At 46.1% G+C, this 22353-nt stretch overlaps 1 protein-coding gene across 4 annotated transcripts in view; it reads right to left on the bottom strand.

Moving 5' to 3' along the window:
* LOC138489384 (zinc finger protein 1 homolog) overlaps positions 1-22353 on the bottom strand; it is a 406551-nt gene that overhangs the window by 79511 nt on the left and 304687 nt on the right. For 2 of the 4 annotated variants that reach the window (XM_069617105.1, XM_069617104.1), the window contains one exon: positions 7535-7639. The exons of the other annotated variants lie outside the window; for them this stretch is intronic. In XM_069617105.1, the coding sequence (XP_069473206.1) occupies positions 7535-7639 (105 nt within the window). The remainder of the gene's footprint in view (positions 1-7534; positions 7640-22353) is intronic. 4 annotated transcript variants of the gene reach the window in all.

The following is a 22353-nucleotide window of genomic DNA, read 5'->3' as shown; positions in this document are numbered from 1 at the left end:
TCACTGTAAAGCTCCCAGGTGTGACCCTTCTAAGCTCCCTGATGTCAGGGGTGGATAATAACTGTAAAGCTCCCAAGTGTGACCCTTCTAAGCTCCTTGATGTCAGGGGTGGATAATAACTGTAAAGCTCCCAGGTGCGATCCTTCTACGCTCGCTGATACTAGGGATGGATAATCACTGTAAAGCTCCCAAGTGTGACCCTTGTAAGCTTCCTGGTGGCAGGGATGGATAATCACTGTAAAGCTCCCAGGTGTGACCCTTCCAAGCTCCATGATGTCAGGGCTGGATGATCACTGTAAAGCTCCCAGGTGCGTTCCTTCTAAGCTCCCTGAAGTCAGGGACAGATAATTACTGTAAAGCACCCAAGTGTGATCATTATAGGCTCCCTGATATCAGGGATGGATAATCACTGTAAAGCTCCCAGGTGATCCTTCTACTCTCCCTGCTACTAGGGATGGATAATCACTGTAAGCTCCCAGGTGTGATCCTTCTAAGCCTCCTGGTGGCAGGGGTGGATAATCACTGTAAAGCTCCCAGGTGTGATCATTATAGGCTTCCTGATGTCAGGGGTGGATAATCACTGTAAAGCTTCCAGGTGCGATCCTTCTACGCTCCCCGATACTAGAGATGGATAATCACTGTAAAGCTCCCAGGTGTGATCATTATAGGCCTCCTGATGTCAGGGGTGGATAATCACTGTAAAGCTCCCAGGTGCGATCCTTCTACGCTCCCTGATATTAGAGATGGATAATCACTGTAAAGCTCACAGGTGCGATCATTATAGGCTTCCTGATGTCAGGGGTGGATAATCACTGTAAAGCTCCCAGGTGCGATCCGTCTACGCTCCCTGATACTAGAGATGGATAATCACTGTAAAGCTCACAGGTGTCAATCTTCTACGCTCCCTGATACTAGGGATGGATAATCACTGTAAAGTTACTAGGTATGATCATTCTATGCTCTCTGATGTCAGGGGTAGATAATAACTATACAGCTCCCAGGTGCGACCCTTCTACGCTCCCTGATACTAGGGATGGATAATCACTGTAAAGCTCCCAGGTGTGATCCTTCTATGCTTCCTGATGTCAGGGGTGGATAATCACTTTAAAGCTCCCAGGTGTGATTCTTCTAAGCTTCATGATATCAGGGATGGATAATCACTGTAAAGCTCCCAGGTGATCCTTCTACGCTCCCTGCTACTAGGGATGGATAATCACCATAAAGCTCCCAGGTGTGATCCTTCTAAGCTTCCTGGTGGCAGGGGTGGATAATCACTGTAAAGCTCCCAGGTGATCCTTCTACGCTCCCTGCTACTAGGGATGGATAATCACCGTAAAGCTCCCAGGTGTGATCCTTCTAAGCCTCCTGGTGGCAGGGGTGGATAATCACTGTAAAGCTCCCAGGTGTGATCATTATATGCTCCCTTATGTCAGGGATGGATAATCACTGTAAAGCTCCCAGGTGTGATCATTATATGCTCCCTGATGTCAGGGATGGATAATCACTGTAAAACTCCCAGGTGTGACCTTTGTAAGCTCCCAGATGTCACGGATGGATAATCACTGTAAAGCTCCCAGGTGTGACCCTTCTAAGCTCCCTGATGTCAGGGATGGATAATCACTGTAAAGCTCCCAGGTGTGATCCTTCTAAGCTCCTTGATGTCAGGGTTGAATAATAACTGTAAAGCTCCCAGGTGCGATCCTTCTACGCTCGCTGATACTAGGGATGGATAATCACTGTAAAGCTCCCAGGTGTGATCCTTTTAAGCTCCCCGATGTCAGGGGTGGATAATCACTGTAAAGCTCCCATGTGTGACCCTTGTAAGCTTTCTGGTGGCAGGGATGGATAATCACTGTAAAGCTCCCAGGTGTGACCCTTCCAAGCTCCCTGATGTCAGGGGTGGCTAATCATTGTAAAGCTTCCAGGTGCGTTCCTTCTAAGCTCCCTGAAGTCAGGGACAAATAATCACTGTAAAGCTCCCAAGTGTGATCATTATAGGCTCCCTGATATCAGGGATGGATAATCACTGTAAAGCTCCCAGGTGCGATCCTTCTACGCTCCCTGCTACTAGGGATGGATAATCACTGTAAAGCTCCCAGGTGTGATCCTTCTAAGCTTCCTGGTGGCAGGGGTGGATAATCACTGTAAAGCTCCAAGGTGCGATCCTTCTACGCTCTCTGATACTAGAGATGGATAATAACTGTAAAGCTCCCAGGTGCGATCCTTCTACGCTCCCTGATACTAGAGATGGATAATCACTGTAAAGCTCCCAGGTGTGACCCTTTTAAGCTCCCTGATGTCAGGGGTGGATAATCACTGTAAGGCTCCCAGGTGCAATTCTTCTACACTCCCTGATACTAGGGATGGATAATCACTGTAAAGCACCCAGGTGTGACCCTTTTAAGCGCCCTGATGTCAGGGGTGGATAATCCCTGTAAAGCTCCCAGGTGTGATCCTTTTACGCTCCCCGATACTAGAGATGGATAAGCACTGTAAAGCGCACAGGTGTGAATCTTCTACGCTCCCTGATACTAGGGATGGATAAGCACTGTAAAGCTCCCAGGTATGACCCTTTTAAGCTTCCTGGTGGCAGGGGTGCATAATCACTGAAAAGCTCCCAGGTGTGATCATTATAGGCTTCCTGATGTCAGGGGTGGATAATCACTGTAAAGCTTCCAGGTGCGATCCTTCTACGCTCCCCGATACTAGAGATGGATAATCACTGTAAAGCTCCCAGGTGTGATCATTATAGGCCTCCTGATGTCAGGGGTGGATAATCACTGTAAAGCTCCCAGGTGCGATCCTTCTACGCTCCCTGATATTAGAGATGGATAATCACTGTAAAGCTCACAGGTGCGATCATTATAGGCTTCCTGATGTCAGGGGTGGATAATCACTGTAAAGCTCCCAGGTGCGATCCGTCTACGCTCCCTGATACTAGAGATGGATAATCACTGTAAAGCTCACAGGTGTCAATCTTCTACGCTCCCTGATACTAGGGATGGATAATCACTGTAAAGTTACTAGGTATGATCATTCTATGCTCTCTGATGTCAGGGGTAGATAATAACTATACAGCTCCCAGGTGCGACCCTTCTACGCTCCCTGATACTAGGGATGGATAATCACTGTAAAGCTCCCAGGTGTGATCCTTCTATGCTTCCTGATGTCAGGGGTGGATAATCACTTTAAAGCTCCCAGGTGTGATTCTTCTAAGCTTCATGATATCAGGGATGGATAATCACTGTAAAGCTCCCAGGTGATCCTTCTACGCTCCCTGCTACTAGGGATGGATAATCACCATAAAGCTCCCAGGTGTGATCCTTCTAAGCTTCCTGGTGGCAGGGGTGGATAATCACTGTAAAGCTCCCAGGTGATCCTTCTATGCTCCCTGCTACTAGGGATGGATAATCACCGTAAAGCTCCCAGGTGTGATCCTTCTAAGCCTCCTGGTGGCAGGGGTGGATAATCACTGTAAAGCTCCCAGGTGTGATCATTATATGCTCCCTTATGTCAGGGATGGATAATCACTGTAAAGCTCCCAGGTGTGATCATTATATGCTCCCTGATGTCAGGGATGGATAATCACTGTAAAACTCCCAGGTGTGACCTTTGCAAGCTCCCAGATGTCACGGATGGATAATCACTGTAAAGCTCCTAGGTGTGACCCTTCTAAGCTCCCTGATGTCAGGGCTGGATAATCACTGTAAAGCTCCCAGGTGTGATCCTTCTAAGCTCCTTGATGTCAGGGTTGAATAATAACTGTAAAGCTCCCAGGTGCGATCCTTCTACGCTCGCTGATACTAGGGATGGATAATCACCGTAAAGCTCCGAGGTGTGATCCTTTTAAGCTCCCCGATGTCAGGGGTGGATAATCACTGTAAAGCTCCCATGTGTGACCCTTGTAAGCTTTCTGGTGGCAGGGATGGATAATCACTGTAAAGCTCCCAGGTGTGACCCTTCCAAGCTCCCTGATGTCAGGGGTGGCTAATCATTGTAAAGCTTCCAGGTGCGTTCCTTCTAAGCTCCCTGAAGTCAGGGACAAATAATCACTGTAAAGCTCCCAAGTGTGATCATTATAGGCTCCCTGATATCAGGGATGGATAATCACTGTAAAGCTCCAAGGTGCGATCCTTCTACGCTCCCTGCTACTAGGGATGGATAATCACTGTAAAGCTCCCAGGTGTGATCCTTCTAAGCTTCCTGATGGCAGGGGTGGATAATCACTGTAAAGCTCCAAGGTGCGATCCTTCTACGCTCTCTGATACTAGAGATGGATAATAACTGTAAAGCTCCCAGGTGCGATCCTTCTACGCTCCCTGATACTAGAGATGGATAATCACTTTAAAGCTCCCAGGTGTGACCCTTTTAAGCTCCCTGATGTCAGGGGTGGATAATCACTGTAAGGCTCCCAGGTGCAATTCTTCTACACTCCCTGATACTAGAGATGGATAATCACTGTAAAGCTCCCAGGTGCGATCCTTCTACGCTCCCTGATACTAGGGACGGATAATCACTGTAAAGCACCCAGGTGTGACCCTTTTAAGCGCCCTGATGTCAGGGGTGGATAATCCCTGTAAAGCTCCCAGGTGTGATCCTTTTACGCTCCCTGATACTAGAGATGGATAAGCACTGTAAAGCGCACAGGTGTGAATCTTCTACGCTCCCTGATACTAGGGATGGATAAGCACTGTAAAGCTCCCAGGTGTGACCCTTTTAAGCTTCCTGGTGGCAGGGGTGCATAATCACTGAAAAGCTCCCAGGTGTGATCATTATAGGCTCCCTGATGTCAGGGGTGGATAATCATTGTAAAGCTCCCAGGTGTGATCCTTCTACGCTACCTGATACTATGGATGGATAATCACTGTAAAGCTCCCAGGTGCGATCCTTCTATGCTCCCTGATACTAGGGATGGATAATCTCTGTAAAGCTCCCAGGTGAGATCCTTCTATGCTCCCTGATGTCAGGGGTGGATAATCACTGTAAAGCTCCCAGGTTTGACCCTTCTATGCTCCCTGATGTTAGCGGTGGATAATAACTGTAAAGCCCCCAGGTGTGACCCTTGTAAGCTCCCTGAAGTCAGGGGTGGATAATCACTGTAAAGCTCCCAGGTGTGATCCTTCTAAGCTCCCTGAAGTCATGGGTTGGATAATCACTGTAAAGCTCCCAGTTGTGATCATTATAGGCTTCCTGATGTCAGGGATGGATAATCATTGTAAAGCTCCCAGGTGTGACCCTTCTAAGCTCCCTGATGTCAGGGGTGGATAATCACTGTAAAGCTCCCAGGTGTGACCCTTCTAAGCTCCCTGATGTCAGGGGTGGATAACCACTGTAAAGCTCCCAGGTCTGACCCTTCTAAGCTCCCTGATGTCAGGGGTGGATAATCACTGTAAAGCTCCCAGGTGTGACCCTTCTAAGCTCCCTGATGTCAGGGGTGGATAATCACTGTAAAGCTCCCAGGTGTGACCCTTCTAAGCTCCCTGATGTCAGGGGTGGATAATCAGTTTAATGCTCCCAGGTGTGATCATTATAGGCTTTCTGATGTCAGGGGTGGATAATCACTTTAAAGCTCCCAGGTGTGATCCTTCTATGCTCCCTGACGTCAGGGGTGGATAATCACTTTAAAGCTCCCAGGTGCGATCCTTCTACGCTCCCTGATACTAGGGATGGTTAATCACTGTAAAGCTCCCAGGTGTGATCCTTCTAAGCTTCCTGATGTCAGGGGTGGATAATCACTGTAAAGCTCCCAGGTGTGATCCTTCTAAGCTTCCTGGTGGTAGGGGTGGATAATCACTGAAAAGCTCCCAGGTGTGACCCTTCTACGCTCCCTGATGTCATTGGGGGGTGGGGTGGATAATCACTGTAAAGCTCCCAGGTGCGATCCTTCTAAGCTCCCTGATGGCAGGGGTGGATAATCACTGTAAAGCTCCCAGGTGTGATCATTATAGGCTCCCTGATACTAGGGATGGATAATCACTGTAAAGCTCCCAGGTGTGATTCTTCTATGCTCCCTGATGTCAGGGGTGGATAATCACTGTAAAGCTCCCAGTTGTGATCATTATAGGCTTCATGATACTAGGGATGGATAATCACTGTAAAGCTCCCAGGTGTGACCCTTCTACGCTCCCTGATGTCATTGGGGGGTGGGGTGGATAATCACTGTAAAGCTCCTAGGTGCGATCCTTCTATGCTCCCTGATGTCACAGATGGATAATCACTGTAAAGCTCCCAGGTGTGATCATTATAGGCTCCCTGATACTAGGGATGGATAATCACTGTAAAGCTCCCAGGTGTGATCATTATAGGCTCCCTGATACTAGGGATGGATAATCACTGTAAAGCTCCCAGGTGTGACCCTTCTAAGCTCCCTGATGTCAGGGGGGGATAATCACTGTAAAGCTCCCAGGTGTGACCCTTCTAAGCTCCCCGATGTCAGGGGGGGATCATCACTGTAAAGCTCCCTGGTGCGATCCTTTTAGGCTCAGTGTTTATTCTAGACAGAGCGACCCTGATATGGCTTTCCTCACTTCTCAGTGGAGGGGGGTAGTTATTCCAGCAGAGGGGGCCCTGTAATGGCTTTCCTCCATTCTCAATGGAGGGGGGTAGTTATTCCAGAGGAGGGGACACTGATATGGCTTTCCTCCCGTCTCGGGGGATGAGGGGGAATTATTCCAGAGGTGGGGTCCCTGGGATGAAAGCATCTGTGCGCCCTTTTAGCTTTGCTGGCACCATAGAAGCTCCGTTTAATAGTTGGGAAGATCTCAATGCTCTGTTAGGAGTGTAGCAATGGAGTGATGCAAGTGGGACCCACTGTAGGGACTTCAGAGTTGGTGACATCTGGCTCATAGGTCTGAGGCCCTAGGGCACTCTAGCCTGCTTAATTTGGATCCTTTCTGGTTGATATATTGTTTTCTTGTGAGACCCTGTGTATGGGGCATTGCAATAGTCTAAGCTGGCAAACAACAGTGCTCCAGGTTCTTTTTTCCTGTACCATAGTTCATGTTGTGGCAGGAAGAAACAGTGCAGGTGGCGGTGCATGCTCGGGGTTATCGAGCACAGCTCTGGTGAGGAGAACATGTTGGCATCAAAAATCATCACTAGCATGTTGGCTTTGCTGACTGGAATAGGGGGGGGGGCAGGTCCAGGGTTTCTGGCTCTCTGAATGGCAAGGTCTTACTTGGTAACGTAATGAAAAGCCTGGTTTCTGCTTTTGAACCAATCAGGCAGGGTTTGTTGTTAGTCATCCAGTCATGTAGATCTGAGCTGGCGTCTGTGATCTGCAGATTCCTGCTTTAGGATATGATCTGCATACACTTGCATTACTGCATCAGTGATGGGTGTCAACAGCAGGCCTGGAATAGTCACAGTAAGAGTAAAACACCTTGGGGTACTCCACAAGGAGAGGCCAGGGACTGGGAGGGCAAGTTTCTTATTCAATGAAAAGCTGTGTTTCAAGTTTTGGTCCTAAGGGGGAAGGGGCATTTATTAAACATTTCAACATTAGACAAGTGCAGATATCTCACCCACTATTTACCTGTGCTGAGACATTCTCGCCCTTCTGTTTTCAAAGGACCTTTCAAGTTCAGTCTTTCTTTTCTGTTGATACCTAATAATGCCTCTTGAACGCTGATCCCATCACCTGTTGTATAAAGACAGAAATCCACGATTTTCACCAACAGGAATTAACTTACAGACATGACAGGATTATGTGTTGGTAAGGCTAGGTTATGTTTGTACTGCCTTTGACGCACTGATTCTCATGGGACCTCGCAACTATGGTTCCTGTGTCATGGGAGCAGAGTGGTGGCTTCCCTGGGGGGATCAAAAGGAAGATGCTTGGCCACTGACCCACATGGTTGTTCTGGAGACTCAGCCAGAAGGGACAATACACATCAGCCGTGTCAAAGTGGAGTACTGGTCACCATACTGATACCAATATGATGTCAAATGCTGTGGCTGTATTATTTTGTGACCTTAGTCACCAACATGGCATAACCATGCATGGCTTATGTCTACAGTTTAATGTGCAACCAGACTGACTAGGATACACAATTATTGTGTTTTGAATCAGAGGTGCAGAGAGTTAAAAGCCTCATCTGTCTGTTGGAACTTTGTGTTTCAGCTGTCGGACGTGCACATACGATTACTGAACCTGTCCTGTTGCTAATCCTGGGCTGTTGCTGAGGATGCCAGGAGATCGAAACCAAAGTCTACAACCAAGGCAACAAAAAAGAAGTGTGTCGGGACCCTCAAACTACTGTGTGACAGTGCATGACTTTGAAACCCAGGTCCTGGACAGACGCCCAGAAGATTGAGGGCTAAATTAAGGATCACACAGAGGACATTAAGTGCTTTAAAATAGGTCATCGTCATTGCATCTTTCTTCTACTATTTTCTTAAAATCTCCCTTTTTGAGTTTGGCGCACAGCCAACTGATATTTCTCTAGACCCTAAAGCTCTGGGAAAGCCCCAGTCATGGTCACCCATGTAAAGCTCACCCTGAGTCAGTACACGTGGAAGTATTTATGTTACTTCCCCCACCTGGCCAACAAAGCCTATTAAGATGTGTTGAAATGATTAATACCATGACCTATTCTTTCTTTGGAACCCAGAATAAACATACTTATACGGCAATCTTTGAGTGCTGGAGGGATGTGTCGCACTCTCATTGTGACAGCATCTTAGGGCAAGTCCCTTTGCCATGGGATAATAGAACTCTCCCACTCTATCCTCTCCCTGGTTCCATTCCTCCCGCCTTCCCTGATTGGCTGCCTAAACCTGCTCTGCTGGGTCTACCGACCGCAGTGCACGGTGCCTGCTTCTTCCGTGTTGCACGAAGCTTGTGAGTCTTGCTTTAACTTGAGACCCTTCTGGGCCTTTCTCCATCTGCTTTTGTTGCCCCCCCACCGAGGAGGCTGCAGCCCCGTTGCTCTCCCCTTCCAACCCGCTCCCTCCCACGCCATCCACTTCCTGGTTCCATTCATCCCCCTCCTGTCTTCCCAGATTTGCTTTATAAAGCTACCAAACGTGCAGGATGCCTTATAACCCAATCATGGAGGGTAACCTATAAACCTAACAAGCCTGGAGGGTGCTTTATAAAGCTGCCAAACCTGGAGTGTGCCTTATAAACCCACCAAACATGGTGGGTAACTTATAAACCTACTACGCCTGGAGGGTGCTTTATAAAGCTGCCAAATCTGGAGTGTGCCTTATAACCCAATCAAACATGGTGGGTAACTTATAATCCTACCAAGCCTGGATGGTGCTTTATAAAGCTGCCAAACCTGGAGTGTGCCTTATAACCCAATTAAACATGGAGGGTAACCTATAAACCTACCAAGCCTGGAGGGTGCTTTACAAACCCATCAAACATGGAGGGTAACCTATAAACCTACCAAGCCTGGAGGGTGCTTTATAAACCCATCAAACATGGAGGGGAACTTATAAACCTACCAAGCCTGGAGGGTGCTTTATAAACCCATCAAACATGGAGGGTAACTTATAAACCTACCAAGCCTGGAGGGTGCCTTATAAACCCATCAAACATGGAGGGTATCTTATAATCCTACCAAGCCTGGAGGGTGCTTTATAAACCCATCAAACATGGAGGGTAACCTATAAACCTACCAAGCCTGGAGTGTGCTTTATAAACCCATCAAACATGGAGGGTAACCTATAAACCTACCAAGCCTGGAGGGTGCTTTATAAACCCATCAAACATGGAGGGGAACTTATAAACCTACCAAGCCTGGAGGGTGCCTTATAAACCCATCAAACATGGAGGGTAACTTATAATCCTACCAAGCCTGGAGGGTGCTTTATAAACCCATCAAACATGGATGGTAACCTATAAACCTACCAAGCCTGCAGGGTGCTTTATAAACCCATCAAACATGGAGGGGAACTTATAAACCTACCAAGCCTGGAGGGTGCTTTTAAAGCTGCAAAGCCTGTAGGGTGTTTTATTAAGCTGCCAAACCTAGATGTGCTTTTTAAAATGTATCGAACCTGTAGAGTGTCTTGTAAAGCTATCACACCCGGTGGGGGCTTTTAAAATGTATCAAACCTTGATTGTGCTTTATAAAGTTATTAAGCTGGAGGGTGCTGTATACAGTGATCCGATTTGGAGGGTGCTGCAGGAAGCCTTATTTGTATTTTATTGATTTATAAAGCGCCTTACGCCAAAGCGCTGTACAAAGAACAACATGATACATAAAAACATGAACGATAAACTGTGGAAGCATAACAATATGAATCAATCAAACAACAAAACAATGGAAAGAGCAATTAACTGAAAGGGGAGGGGGTCACTTAAAAAGGGGTCACTTCTGGAAGGTGCCTTTTAAAGCTCCCATACTATATTTACTGAACCTGGCGGGTGATTTTATAAACATATCAAACTTGGGAGGCTAGTTTACAAAACGACTAATGCTTTATAGATCTATTAAACTTAACGTGTGTTTTATAAAGCTACCAAACCTGTGGATTCCGAGCATTCAGAGGCACGGAAACTGCTCTTCTGAACACCCGTGAAGAACTGCTTGCATCCCCTGATTACACCTCCCCTGCTGTCCTCATCCTCCTTGATCTCTCTTCTGCATGTGTCACAGTAAACCACTCCGTCCTCATAAAAAGGCTCCATGACACCCTTGGTATCTCGGAGCGGGCACTGGACTGGCTCACCTCCTTCCTAACTGACTGTTCCTCCAAAATCATTATGGGCCTTTTCTCCTCCCTACTTCCTCCTCCACCTGTTACATCCCCCAGGGCTCCATTCTTTCACCCTGCCTCTTTAACATATACCTTTCTCTGCTAGCACAATGACCTCCTTCTCCCCCAACTTCCAGTGCTACGCTGATTACACACAACTCTTCTTCAAACTTCCTACTGACGCCCTTGCACCTACTTTCATCCTTGAGTCCCACTCTGCAATCGAGGCCTGGTGCTCTGCAAATGGCCTCTGCCTCAATCCCAGCAAAATATATAATGTATATTGTATATATTGGCCTAAACCCAGTCGCTCTGCGAAGAAATCCGCGTTGCAAGGTCCTGACCTTAGATCAGTGTTAACTGCCATGTTAGGTTCCTCTGCCTTTTTGATCCTCACTCCAAAGTCACCCTGTGTTCTAAGATGGTGGACAGTGTTGTTCTGCTTGTAACATGATCGTCTTGACCTCTGCATACGAGTTAATGTGTAAACTGCCTGCAGGCCAAATGTTAGGGTCATGTAATAAGACCTTGTCCTTCGTTGACCTGTGGATAAAGGATTACCTGTGCCAACAATACTAATCCATGAATATATATTATGCACAATACTGTTCGAGCATTTAATGTGAACACTTGTTTGACTAGATTGTATAAGAGTATGTACGAAGGCTCAATGCAGAATCCAAAGACACACCGTTGCTATTGTAACCTATTGGAGTATGTATTAAGGATTATCCATAAATGTATAGATGCATAAATTAGGAACGAACTCGACATGAACCTCTAGCCCAAGGAAATGGTTAACCTGCAAGTGGGCTGGACATCACTGCACACACCGAACATGGCTGGTGTTGTACTGAGGGCCTGATAGCTATCTGTTGTTTTGTCCTTTGAAACTGTTCAGTTGTAGAATAAAGATCTGTGTATCTTTGCAAACCGGTGTTGGTGCATTTCCTTTTGGGGTACTAAGCCTCGATATTCTCTTTTTGCTTTCACAGATGGCGCCCGAATAGGGACCCTCACGATTGATGCCAGCTCGTTGAAGGTTGACACGGCTATCGGACCGGGATTGGACAGTGTAAAGGGGGCCCCTTTCCTGAATGAGAAGTGCACCTCAGCAGTGCTGCACGGCCCGATCCCTGGACGGTGAGCACACGGTCCGAGTCGGCATCTTGACGAGGGTCCACATATCGAGGCGGGCAGATTTGCCGAAATCACCAAACATGAGGTAAACTTTGTTAGAAAACTTTGAAATCCGATCAGACCTCCTTAGGCTTGGTCAGGTGAGTCGTGACCCGATTCTTAAGTATCCTGATAATTTGTTTTGGCCCATTGCACTCACGAGTTCAATTACAGGTAACCCCAGTATTCTGATATGCCTGGGAAATTCTCTGCCTGCTTCAGGGCGTTATTCCGCAGCAATAGACAATCTTTGGAATTTGGCCGCCCGGCACCAATGGAGGGGTCGCCGGCATGTACTATGTACTGTAAGCACGGCATTGGTTGCATAGTATTTAATGATATTTGGCACAAACTAGACATCCTCCCGAACTTCAGTGGCCAATCAATGGTAGTTTTGAAATTCCTCGTATTGAGTACTTAGAATCCATTTTATTAAAGAAAAAGGCTAGACCTGCAGCATTTCACGTATTACAGAATTGAAAGAAAGAAGCTTTACAGCAGCTTAAAAGTAGAGAAAAACATGTGCGCCATCATAAGACGAACGCCGAAAAAGCGTTGTTATATGACCAAGATAAACAGTCTGAGTCAGCTAGGACTATGGATGGGGCTTTCTCACTTGGTATCCAGAAAATCTATCCTTCTAAGGACTTTTATTTTTCCGACGAACTTATCGATAAATTGTTAAATTAATGAAGGCCTGGTGCCACTGCGACACCTCAGTATATTCCTCTTCTTGCTGTTATTCCTCCTCCTGCTCCTACTGCTGTTCCTATTGTTCCTCCTGTTGTTCCTCTCCCTCCAGTTGTCGGTCCTCCTTTTGTCGCTACTTCTCCACCTGCTCCCCCACTTTTGCCTGTTGTATCAGTGATAGCACCTCCGTTGGATTTGCCTACTCTCCCTCTTCCAAGTGGTTCTATACCAATTGTGGTACATCAGGGAGCGGGGTCGAGGGTTGTCACTCGCAAAACTGTACCTCCAGAGAAGAAATGTGAGTTGATTGCGTGGGCTAGGCATTGCATGGAGAAGGGCGATCAAGCAAATGTTTTTGCCACACTTTCTAATATGGATAATTTTCCTGAGAAAAATGTTTTTATTGAGGGATTAGGGATTCATTTGTGTGTAATGTGGGACAAGTTAAACGATACAGACCTCCCACAAGGGTTGAGGGATCTGAACACTGTAGTGTTCTCTAGAGACACTGCGGAGAAAGTGCAAGAGCATGTTGAGAGGGTATTTGAGTATAGAAAGGAGTTGGAAAGGTTACAGAATGAGGATGAAGATGGAGATGGAGATAGTTTGGACATTATGTATGTGCAGAAACGGTTCCTTCCTTGTCATAAATCGATAACTGAGGAAACGCGAATTTGCACGAAAGACACGATTAGATAGATTTCAGACACATTGATAACTCCTGTTGAAGTATATGACACGTATAGTCAGTATACGCCAGAAATGCAGAGGAAAGTGATAAAGGTAATGGTAAAATACCTACAGGATGAGTGTGTAAAAAGAAAGATGTGTTGCCCCGCAGAGTTATTGGGTATTTAAGAGAGCTTTTTCATTTGACACATCTTCGGCTGTTTTAGCGCTCGATTTGGCTCTGTTGCTTAGTAAGCGTTCGGAGTTGCCTACTTCTCAGTTGCCTATGAGAGAGGTTCCTCCGACATTTGTCCCAAAAGTTGAGATTCCTGCTAACCTTGCAACGGGTGCAGCTTCTCAGGACATTCCTGCACACTATGTGTCACAGTTTGTTCACGTCCCGTTCGAGACAGTAGTGAAAACCATTAGACAATGTATTCCCGACATTAGGAAAAATCCAACAGGGTTCTACAAAGAAATAGACTCTGTCTTACAATCCTCAGTATTCACTTTAAGTGATATTGATCTGTTATTTCCTGTACTCCTGCCCGTAGATTTGTGGAAACAGGTTAGAACTATAGACGATGTAGCGGGGCTAGGCGATAAATGGGCTAACATAATTAGACTCGATGGAGAAAGGCCAGCTGGCGAAAGACCGCCTCAGGTGATACTAACTTTACGTGACAGAATAGTTGCAAAATTAAAAACTATAATTCCCGATAAGTGAATTATTTGGGACAAGCTTACTGCCTGTGTCCACGGGAAGTCTGAGGGTGCTACCGAGTTCTTTAATCGGTTCAAACAGGTATTTTCAGATTTCAGTGGACAAGACTTAGGCACAGAGTCCGGGAAAAGATTATTTGTAGACAAATTTGTGCGTGGACTGCTGCCTGACATCCAGTCACAAATTATGTCTTCTGAGCGCGCTTTGCCAGCGAAGTCTCAATCAGAAGTACTGCACATGGCTCAGTACTATGAAAATCGTGTCAATCATGAAAAAGAAAGAGTCGAAAAGAGGAAAGGTGATTTGAAGACAAAAGTATTATTGCAGCTAATTGTTAGAGGCCCTAGAGGGGGTAATTCACAAATCAGAGGTCAGTATGTTCCACAAGGAAATGTGCCCTTCGGTCCGGTAAACATTAACCAGTGTGCATATTGTAGGCAAGAGGGTAATTGACGTGCACAATGCCCGATCCTCCGACAGAGGTCAAATAAGACATTTGGGAATATGGGTACACAAGATTCACAGCAACCTTTTCACAGGACAATCAGGTACCGAGTGTGGATAATAGGAACATTTTCGATCATCCCTCTGCCGCTTACCTCTCTGAAGAACTTCCTTTCGACGACATTAAGTTTCGCTAGGATTGCCCGAAGCAGGGGTTGGAACCAACGCATATTCCCGTTAATCAGAAAGGTCCCTACATTGAAATGATAGTGGGAAATAGGAAACATCTATTCTTGATATATACAGGGGCACAGAAGTGTTCCATTGGTCATTCTTGGGTTCCAAACATTCCACTGTCAGGGCAAACCAATGTTTCTGTAGGGTTTTCTGGCACACCAGTTGTCTGTCCGGTTTCTTTGCCGGTACCTATTTCTTTGGGTCCCTTTACGGACCATTGTCCATTTCTTTTGACTTCAAATTGTGGAGAGAATTTGCTGTTGTTGAATCTGTTGAAGGAATTAAATGCGGTAATTCATTGTTCTTCTGATGGAGTGCATTTGACGATTTCACCACAGCAACTTTCTGTCTCTCAATTCTTGACCAGACCTTTGCCGCCGGAATTTAGTGATGTTCCGGAGTGTTTGTGGGCAATTGACGACAATGATGTCAGTGTTTTGCAAATTGAACCTGTTAAATTGTCTTGAAACATGGAGTAAAGCTGCCACGTATTCCACAGTATAAGATTTCAGTCGATGGTGAGCAAGCTTTGAAATGCATCGTCTCCGATTTTGTGCGTTGAGGGGTGATTGAGGAAATTGCAGGTAGTTTGTGCAATAGTCCGATTTTACCCATGTACAAAAAAGGCGATAATGCAATTCCTTTTCGTTTTATAATTGATTTGCGTGCCATTAATAAGATAGTCACTCCACAATTTCCAATTGTGCCTGATGTGACGACGATATTGACTATGATCCCGGCTTCAGCTACTCACTTTAGTGTTGTAGATCTAAAGAATGCTTTCTTTAGTATTTCTATACACAAGGACAGTAGATACCTGTTTGCGTTCACCTTAGGGCGACGCTCCTTCACATTTACCCGTGCACCGCAAGGTTACACGGAAAGTCCGAGCATCTACAGTAGGGCTTTGAAAGAGCAGCTCGATACCCTTGAGTTGCCCTCTACTTGTACACTGCTTCAATATGTTGATGACTTGCTTTTAGCTGCTGACTCAGAAAGCGCTTGTAAGGAGGGCACTGTGTTGTTGCTTATTCACCTGGCTAAACATGGACATAAAGCTTTGCTTAAAAAATGTCAATATTGTTGTCAGGAGGTCGCCTATTTAGGCTATCTCCTGTCAAAGGAGGGAAGAAGGTTGACGCCTGAACGGATAAAACTCATTTATAGCATGTCTGTCCCAAATACACAGAAAGAAGTTAGAGCCTTGATAGGAATTACTTCTTACTGTAGGCAGTGGATCCCCAACTTTTCACTAGTGATTAAGCCGATGTTGGCTCTGATGAAGAAGGGCATTTCTTCGCCATTGCGGTGGAACATGGAGCACCAGCGTGCATTTGATTTGCTCAAGACTGCATTGTGCTCAGCACCGGTTTTGGGCACACCAAATTATGAAAAGGCCTCTGTGTTGTTTGTGCATGAATGTGATGGATGTCCTTTGGCTGTATTAACGCCGGAACATGGAGGGAAGAATAGGCCATGCGGTTACTTTTCTTCCGCCCTTGATCCTGTAGCATGCGATTTGCCAAGATGTTTGTGAGCTGTTGCTGCTGCGTCTGTAAAACAGAGTGAGGGAATGGTCCTAGGCCATGCTTTAACCCTGATGGTACCTCACTCTGTGGATGTTCTACTGAACAGAACTCAAACGCAACACCTCACTTCTGCACGGTTGACAAGATATGAATTGATCTTGTTTGCACTACACATGCAAATTAAGAGGTGCTGTGTTCTAATTCGGCTGAACTCTTACCTTTCCCGCAAGGTACTGCTTGCAGTGACGAGGAGTCACAGGATTGCCTTTACATTACCGAACAAGAGACAAAGGGTAAAATTGATCTAAAAGATACTCCCTTGGACAACCCACAAGGGGAGCTGTTTTGCGATGGGCTCCTGCTTCAAACTTCCGGATGGTACATCCACAGCTGCTTATACGATCACTACATTGAGCACAGTCGTGGAAACCAAGAGAATCACACATAGCTCTGCGCAGGCCGCGGAGATTATAGCAATGACCCGAGCTTGTGAACTTTCCGAAGGGCTTACCGTGAATATATACACTGATAGTCAGTATGCCTTTGGGGTGGTTCACAACTTTGGGAGACTTTGATCAGAAAGAGGGTTCTTGACTTCACATGGTACAAAGATCCAGCATGGCTCCCTGATAGTACGGCTACTCTCAGCGCTTGCACTCCCTACTCAGTTAGCTATCGTAAAATGCGCAGCGCATCAGAAGATTGTAGATGATATAGGAAAAGGGAACGCTTTTGCTGATCAGATAGCCAAACAGACTGCCACTGTTCTCTCTTCAGACATGTATACTTCAAGGGAGGCCACAAATGCCTGTACTATGGATGAGGGTATTGATTCCGTAAGGGATATCCAAGCTGATGCCACGTTGGAAGAGTCTAAGAGATGGGCTGAGGGCTTGGGGAAACTTGATGATGATGGGTGTTGGGTGGATAGAGTTGAAGGGAAATGGTTACTTCCCGACGCGTACATTATGATGATGATTGTTATGGCTCATGGTCCCACACATATATGTGCTCGTAAAATCACAAAAATGTTGGAAAAAGTATGGGTAAATGATTAAATCTCTAAAGTGGCTGAACGCTTTGTTCAGGAATGTATGATTTGTTTACAGCACAATGTGGGAAAGGGCACATCAACTCATAGGGGTAGTTTTGGTCCACCTTCTGTCCCCTTTGAGGTCATCCACTTTGATTTTATTGAGATGGAATGGTGTAATAACCTGAAATACGTGTTAGTGGTCATCTGTGCTTTCAGCAAATGGGTTGAGGCTTTTCCTGTTAAAGACGCTACAGCCATGACTACTGCAAAGACTATGTTAAAAGAATATTTCCCGAGATTCAGGCTACCAAGAGTCATCTGGTCGGACAATGGTCCACATTTTATCGCTGCTGTAATTCTGCAGATATGTGCGGGGTTACAGATCGATAAATGGTCCCATTCGGCCAGACACGCTCAGAGTGCCGGACTAGTGGAAAGACACAACGGCATCATCAAAAACAAGCTTGCTAAAACGTGTGCCGGCACTAAACTAAAATGGCCGGACGCCTTACCGATCGTGTTGTTATCAATGCGTACAACCCCTCAAACTAAGACTAGGCTCTCTCCCTTTGAGGTGGTTATGGGGAGGCCTGCTAATATCTGGAACATTCCAAAATGTCGTTCTTAGCGAAATGTTGAAAAATGTACTTCTTTCAGATTACTGTAGCCAGTTGACTAAAAACTTTTATTTGATTTATCACCAGGTGCGAGAGGCTTTACCTGTACAATACGAGGGCCCCAGTCACAGCATACGACCCAGGGATTGGGTCCTCGTAAAGTCTTTCGAGCAATCTCATTGCCTTGCACCTCGTTGGCGGGGCCCCTTCCAAGTCCTGCTGGTCACACAGACTGCAGTGCAGGTGTCAGGCCGGAAAAATTGGATCCATGCGACGCATACAATACCAAGAAAATTCCACACCCAGTGCCATACGATACGGAAGAAGCAGAACCCCTAATCAGTACTGCACCCAACAATCCTGAAGCAGTAACTAGCATCGAAAGTGTGTCAGGGATTCTCCCTGATCCTGTGAGGTCTGGGGAAACAGCCATTTCATCCCCACACTCTCCAACCATTTTGTTTCCGGAGGCAAACCCCAATTGCGCCTCTGACCTTGCTGCCGCTCATTCGCTGCTTCCAGTGGGAAGTGACGACACGTTGTTCACGGATCAATCAGTACCAGGGATCACAAGGTACGGTTTGCGTTCAAGGAAATAGACTTATGGCACGGTTCGGCTGTGTGCTCGGAGAAGAAGAAAGTCATCAAGGGCTCGCTCTTTGGCCCGTTTAAATTGTTTGAAAAGGGGATTCTTTTGGCTACGGTTTGTGGAAGGACTAAAAAGTCGCTCGGCCTGGAGGCCTCCAGCCAAAAACACTGGTGCTTTCGTTTGAAGACTACAATGTCTGCAACCGCTTCCGCTCGTACAGGACTAATAAGTGAATGTGCGACCAGCTGTGAATATGGACGATCTGTTACATGGGCCAATGTACTGCTGTTTTTTGATAATGTTAATTGGTTTTATAGTAGTCATTGTTTTAGGCTTCTGGTATCTAGAAGAAGTACATCCACTTGAGAATTTGTTGCCGACTGAAAATGTACCTACTGTTTCTACTCCTTTCGTGCATCTGCATACTCTATCTCCTAGGGACTCTCAGCACAGACAGAGATATCATAATAATACGCTATTACTCATCATGAATGCTACAGATGCGATCTTTAATAAGTCCAATTGTTGGGTCTACTCGCATTTACCGCAACACGGGGATAAGGGGTTAGGTTGGTATATTCATCCTCTACCTTTGACAACTGCATGCTATGCTTCTCTTAGAGCACTATTCTTTGGTCGCTGGAACGATAGCATCTCAGGGAACTTCGATGGGACTAATTTGAATCAGTTTGAAAAACGTGTTCTGACTCCCTTGGGATGCTCGCTCTTCGCAAATAGGAGTAAACCTAATGTTGCTTCTTTTAGGCCTTCTGATAGACTGTCTCGTCCTTTTCAATCTTTGATTTCTTTTAAAATGGCTCCTACAGGCAATAACGATGCCACGCCTTCTTCCAACACTGTTAACATAGCCCGATTCAGTTTCTTTCTGCATACAGAGGAATGGTACTCAGTTAATGGGTGATTTTAAAGGTTGCACCAACGTTGCAAATTTGACTGGGGAGGACAGACCTTTGTATGTAGGCGAACCTGTCTACTTTGTTTGCGGTAATGTAGCATTTCCATGGTTAGGCAGGGATTGGCAGGGAGCTTGTTATTTAGGGATCCTGTTACCCGGGGTATTCATAGCCAGTACCATAGAAGTCTCAAAGGCTCGTCCACGACGGGACGAGGATGGGGATACTTCAGCACAAATTCTGGCCGATGTAGCTAAGTCCTTTGTGCCATTTTGGGGACAAATAATGAACTCTGAAGATATCAGGAGACTAGCAAGAGTACTGGAGAGAACCATCAACTGGACCACTGACATACTCTATAATATGACTTTGGAACAGAAAGCAATAGGGTTAGTAGCACTTCAGAACCGGATGGCATTAGATGTCATCCTGGCTGAATGTGGAGGGGTATGTAAATTAGTGGGGTCCACTTGCTGCGTTTTCGTGCCAGATTCCTCCCCAACTATCTTCAAGGCAATACAGAATCTACATGTCTTAAGTTCAGAAGTGCATGTTCCTGAGGGGAACTGGGATCTTAGCGCTTGGTTCTGGAATTTCTTGCGATCTTGGGGATGGAAGCTACTTTCGGTCTTGCTGATTATCTTAGGAATCCTTCTGTTTCTTTGCTGCTGTATACAATGTCTTCCTGGTATATGTTCGATGTTAGGAGGGTGCTGTGCACAGCCGATGGGTACATTGGGACGCAATGTATACGCCCCAGATGAGAACTCCAATGAATATGTGCTGAAAGAAATTCTAGTAACCGATCTAATGGCAATTGATATCTCTGATAGTGATTCAGGGTGTATGGACGTTGAGACGTGGAGTTATTCGTAAAGTGATTAGAAGTAGTTTAGCGCTTGGCTTAGGCCAAAAGGAGGGTTTGTCGAACGGGAAATCATATCATGCCTCCTTTATTGTATATATTGGCCACGCCCAGTCGCTCTGCGAAGAAATCCGCATTGCAAGGTCCTGACCTTAGATCAGTGTTAGCTGCCATTTTGGGTTCATCTGCCATTTTGAACCTCACTCCAAAGTCACCCTGTGTTCTAAGATGGTGGTTGTTCTGCTTGTAACATGGTAGTCTTGACCTCTGCTCGAGTTAATGTGTAAACTGCCTGCAGGCCAAATGTTAGGATCATGGAATGAGACCTTGTCCTTCGTTGACCTGTGGATAAAGGATTACCTGTGCCAACAATACTAATCCATGAATATATATTATGCACAATACTGTTCGAGCATTTAATGTGAACACTTGTTTGACTAGATTGTATAAGAGTATGTACGAAGGCTCAATGCAGAATCCAAAGACACACCGTTGCTATTGTAACCTATTGGAGTATGTATTAAGGAGAATTCATAAATGTATAGATGCATAAATTGGGAATGAACTTGGCATGAACCTCTAGCCCAAGGAAATGGTTAACCTGCAAGTGGGCTGGACATCAGATTACATACTGTATAAAAGGAACGACCATTCTAATGTACAGTCCCACTCACTGCACACACCGAACAGGGCTTGTACTCGCTGTGTTGTACTGAAGGCCTCATAGCTATCTGTTGTTTTGTCCTTTGAAACTGTTCAGTTGTAGAATAAAGATCTGTGTATCTTTGCAAACCCGTGTTGGTGCATTTCCTTTTGGGGTACTCAGCCTCGATATTCTCTTTTTGCTTTCACAACCCCAGACATGCAATGAATCACTAGCACCCATGCCATGGCAAGATGAGATAGCGTAGTGTCCCACCCCAGACTTGCAATAAATCACAGCACCCATGCCATGGCAAGATAAGATAGCATAGTGTCCCACCCCAGACTTGCAATAAATCACAGCACCCATGCCATGGCAAGATAAGATAGCATAGTGTCCCACCCGAGACATGCAATAAATCACCAGCACCCATGCCATGGCAAGATCAAATAGCATAGTGTCCCACCCCAGACATGCAACAAATCACAGCACCCATGCCATGGCAAGATGACATGGCCTAGTGTCCCATCCCAGACATGCAACACATAACAGCAGCCATGCCATGGCAAGATGAGATAGCCTAATGTCCAACCCCAGACATGCAATAAATAAGAGCACCCATGCCATGGCAAGATGAGATAGCCTAGTGTCCTACCCCAGACATGCAACAAATCAGAGCACCCATGCCATGGCAAGATGAGATAGCCTAGTGTCCAATCGCAGACATGCAACAAATCACTAGAACCCATGCATGGCAAGATGAGATAGCCTAGTGTCCCACCCCAGACATGCAATACATCACCAGCACCCATGTCATTGCAAAATGGGATAGCTTAGTGTCCAGCCCCTGACATGCAACAAATCACCAGTAACCATGCCATGGCAAGATGACATGGTCTAGTGTCCCATCTCAGACATGCAACAAATCACCAGCACCCACGCCATGGCAAGATGAGATAGCCTAGTATCCAACCCCAGACATGCAACAAATCACTAGAACCCATGCATGGCAAGATGAGATAGCCTAGTGCCCCACCCCAGACATGCAATAAATCACCAGCACCCATGCCATGGCAAAATGGGATAGCCTAGTGTCCAGCCCCTGACATGCAACAAATCACCAGCACCCATGCCATGGCAAGATGAGATAGCCTAGTGTCCCACCCAATACATGCAACAAATCACAGTACCCATGCCATGGCCTAGTGTACCATCCTAGACATGCAACACATCACAGCAGTCACGCCATGGCAAGATGAGATAGCCCAATGTCCCACCCCAGGCATGCAGCAAATCATCACCCACGCCATGACAAGATGAAACAGCCTAGTGTACCATCCCAGATATGCAATAAATCACAGCACCCATGCCATGGCACGATGACATGGCCTACTGCCCCATACCAGATATGCAACAAATCACAGCAGCCATGCCATAGCAAGATGAGATAGCCTAGTGTCCCACCCCAGACATGAAACAAATCACTAACACCCATGCATGGCAAGAT

This window comes from Ambystoma mexicanum, chromosome 9 (genome assembly GCF_040938575.1).
Source record: "Ambystoma mexicanum isolate Mex_15411 chromosome 9, UKY_AmexF1_1, whole genome shotgun sequence".
Lineage (NCBI taxonomy): Eukaryota > Metazoa > Chordata > Amphibia > Caudata > Ambystomatidae > Ambystoma > Ambystoma mexicanum.
Note: the sequence above shows the minus strand (reverse complement) of the source record. Positions and strands in the feature narration are given on the sequence as shown.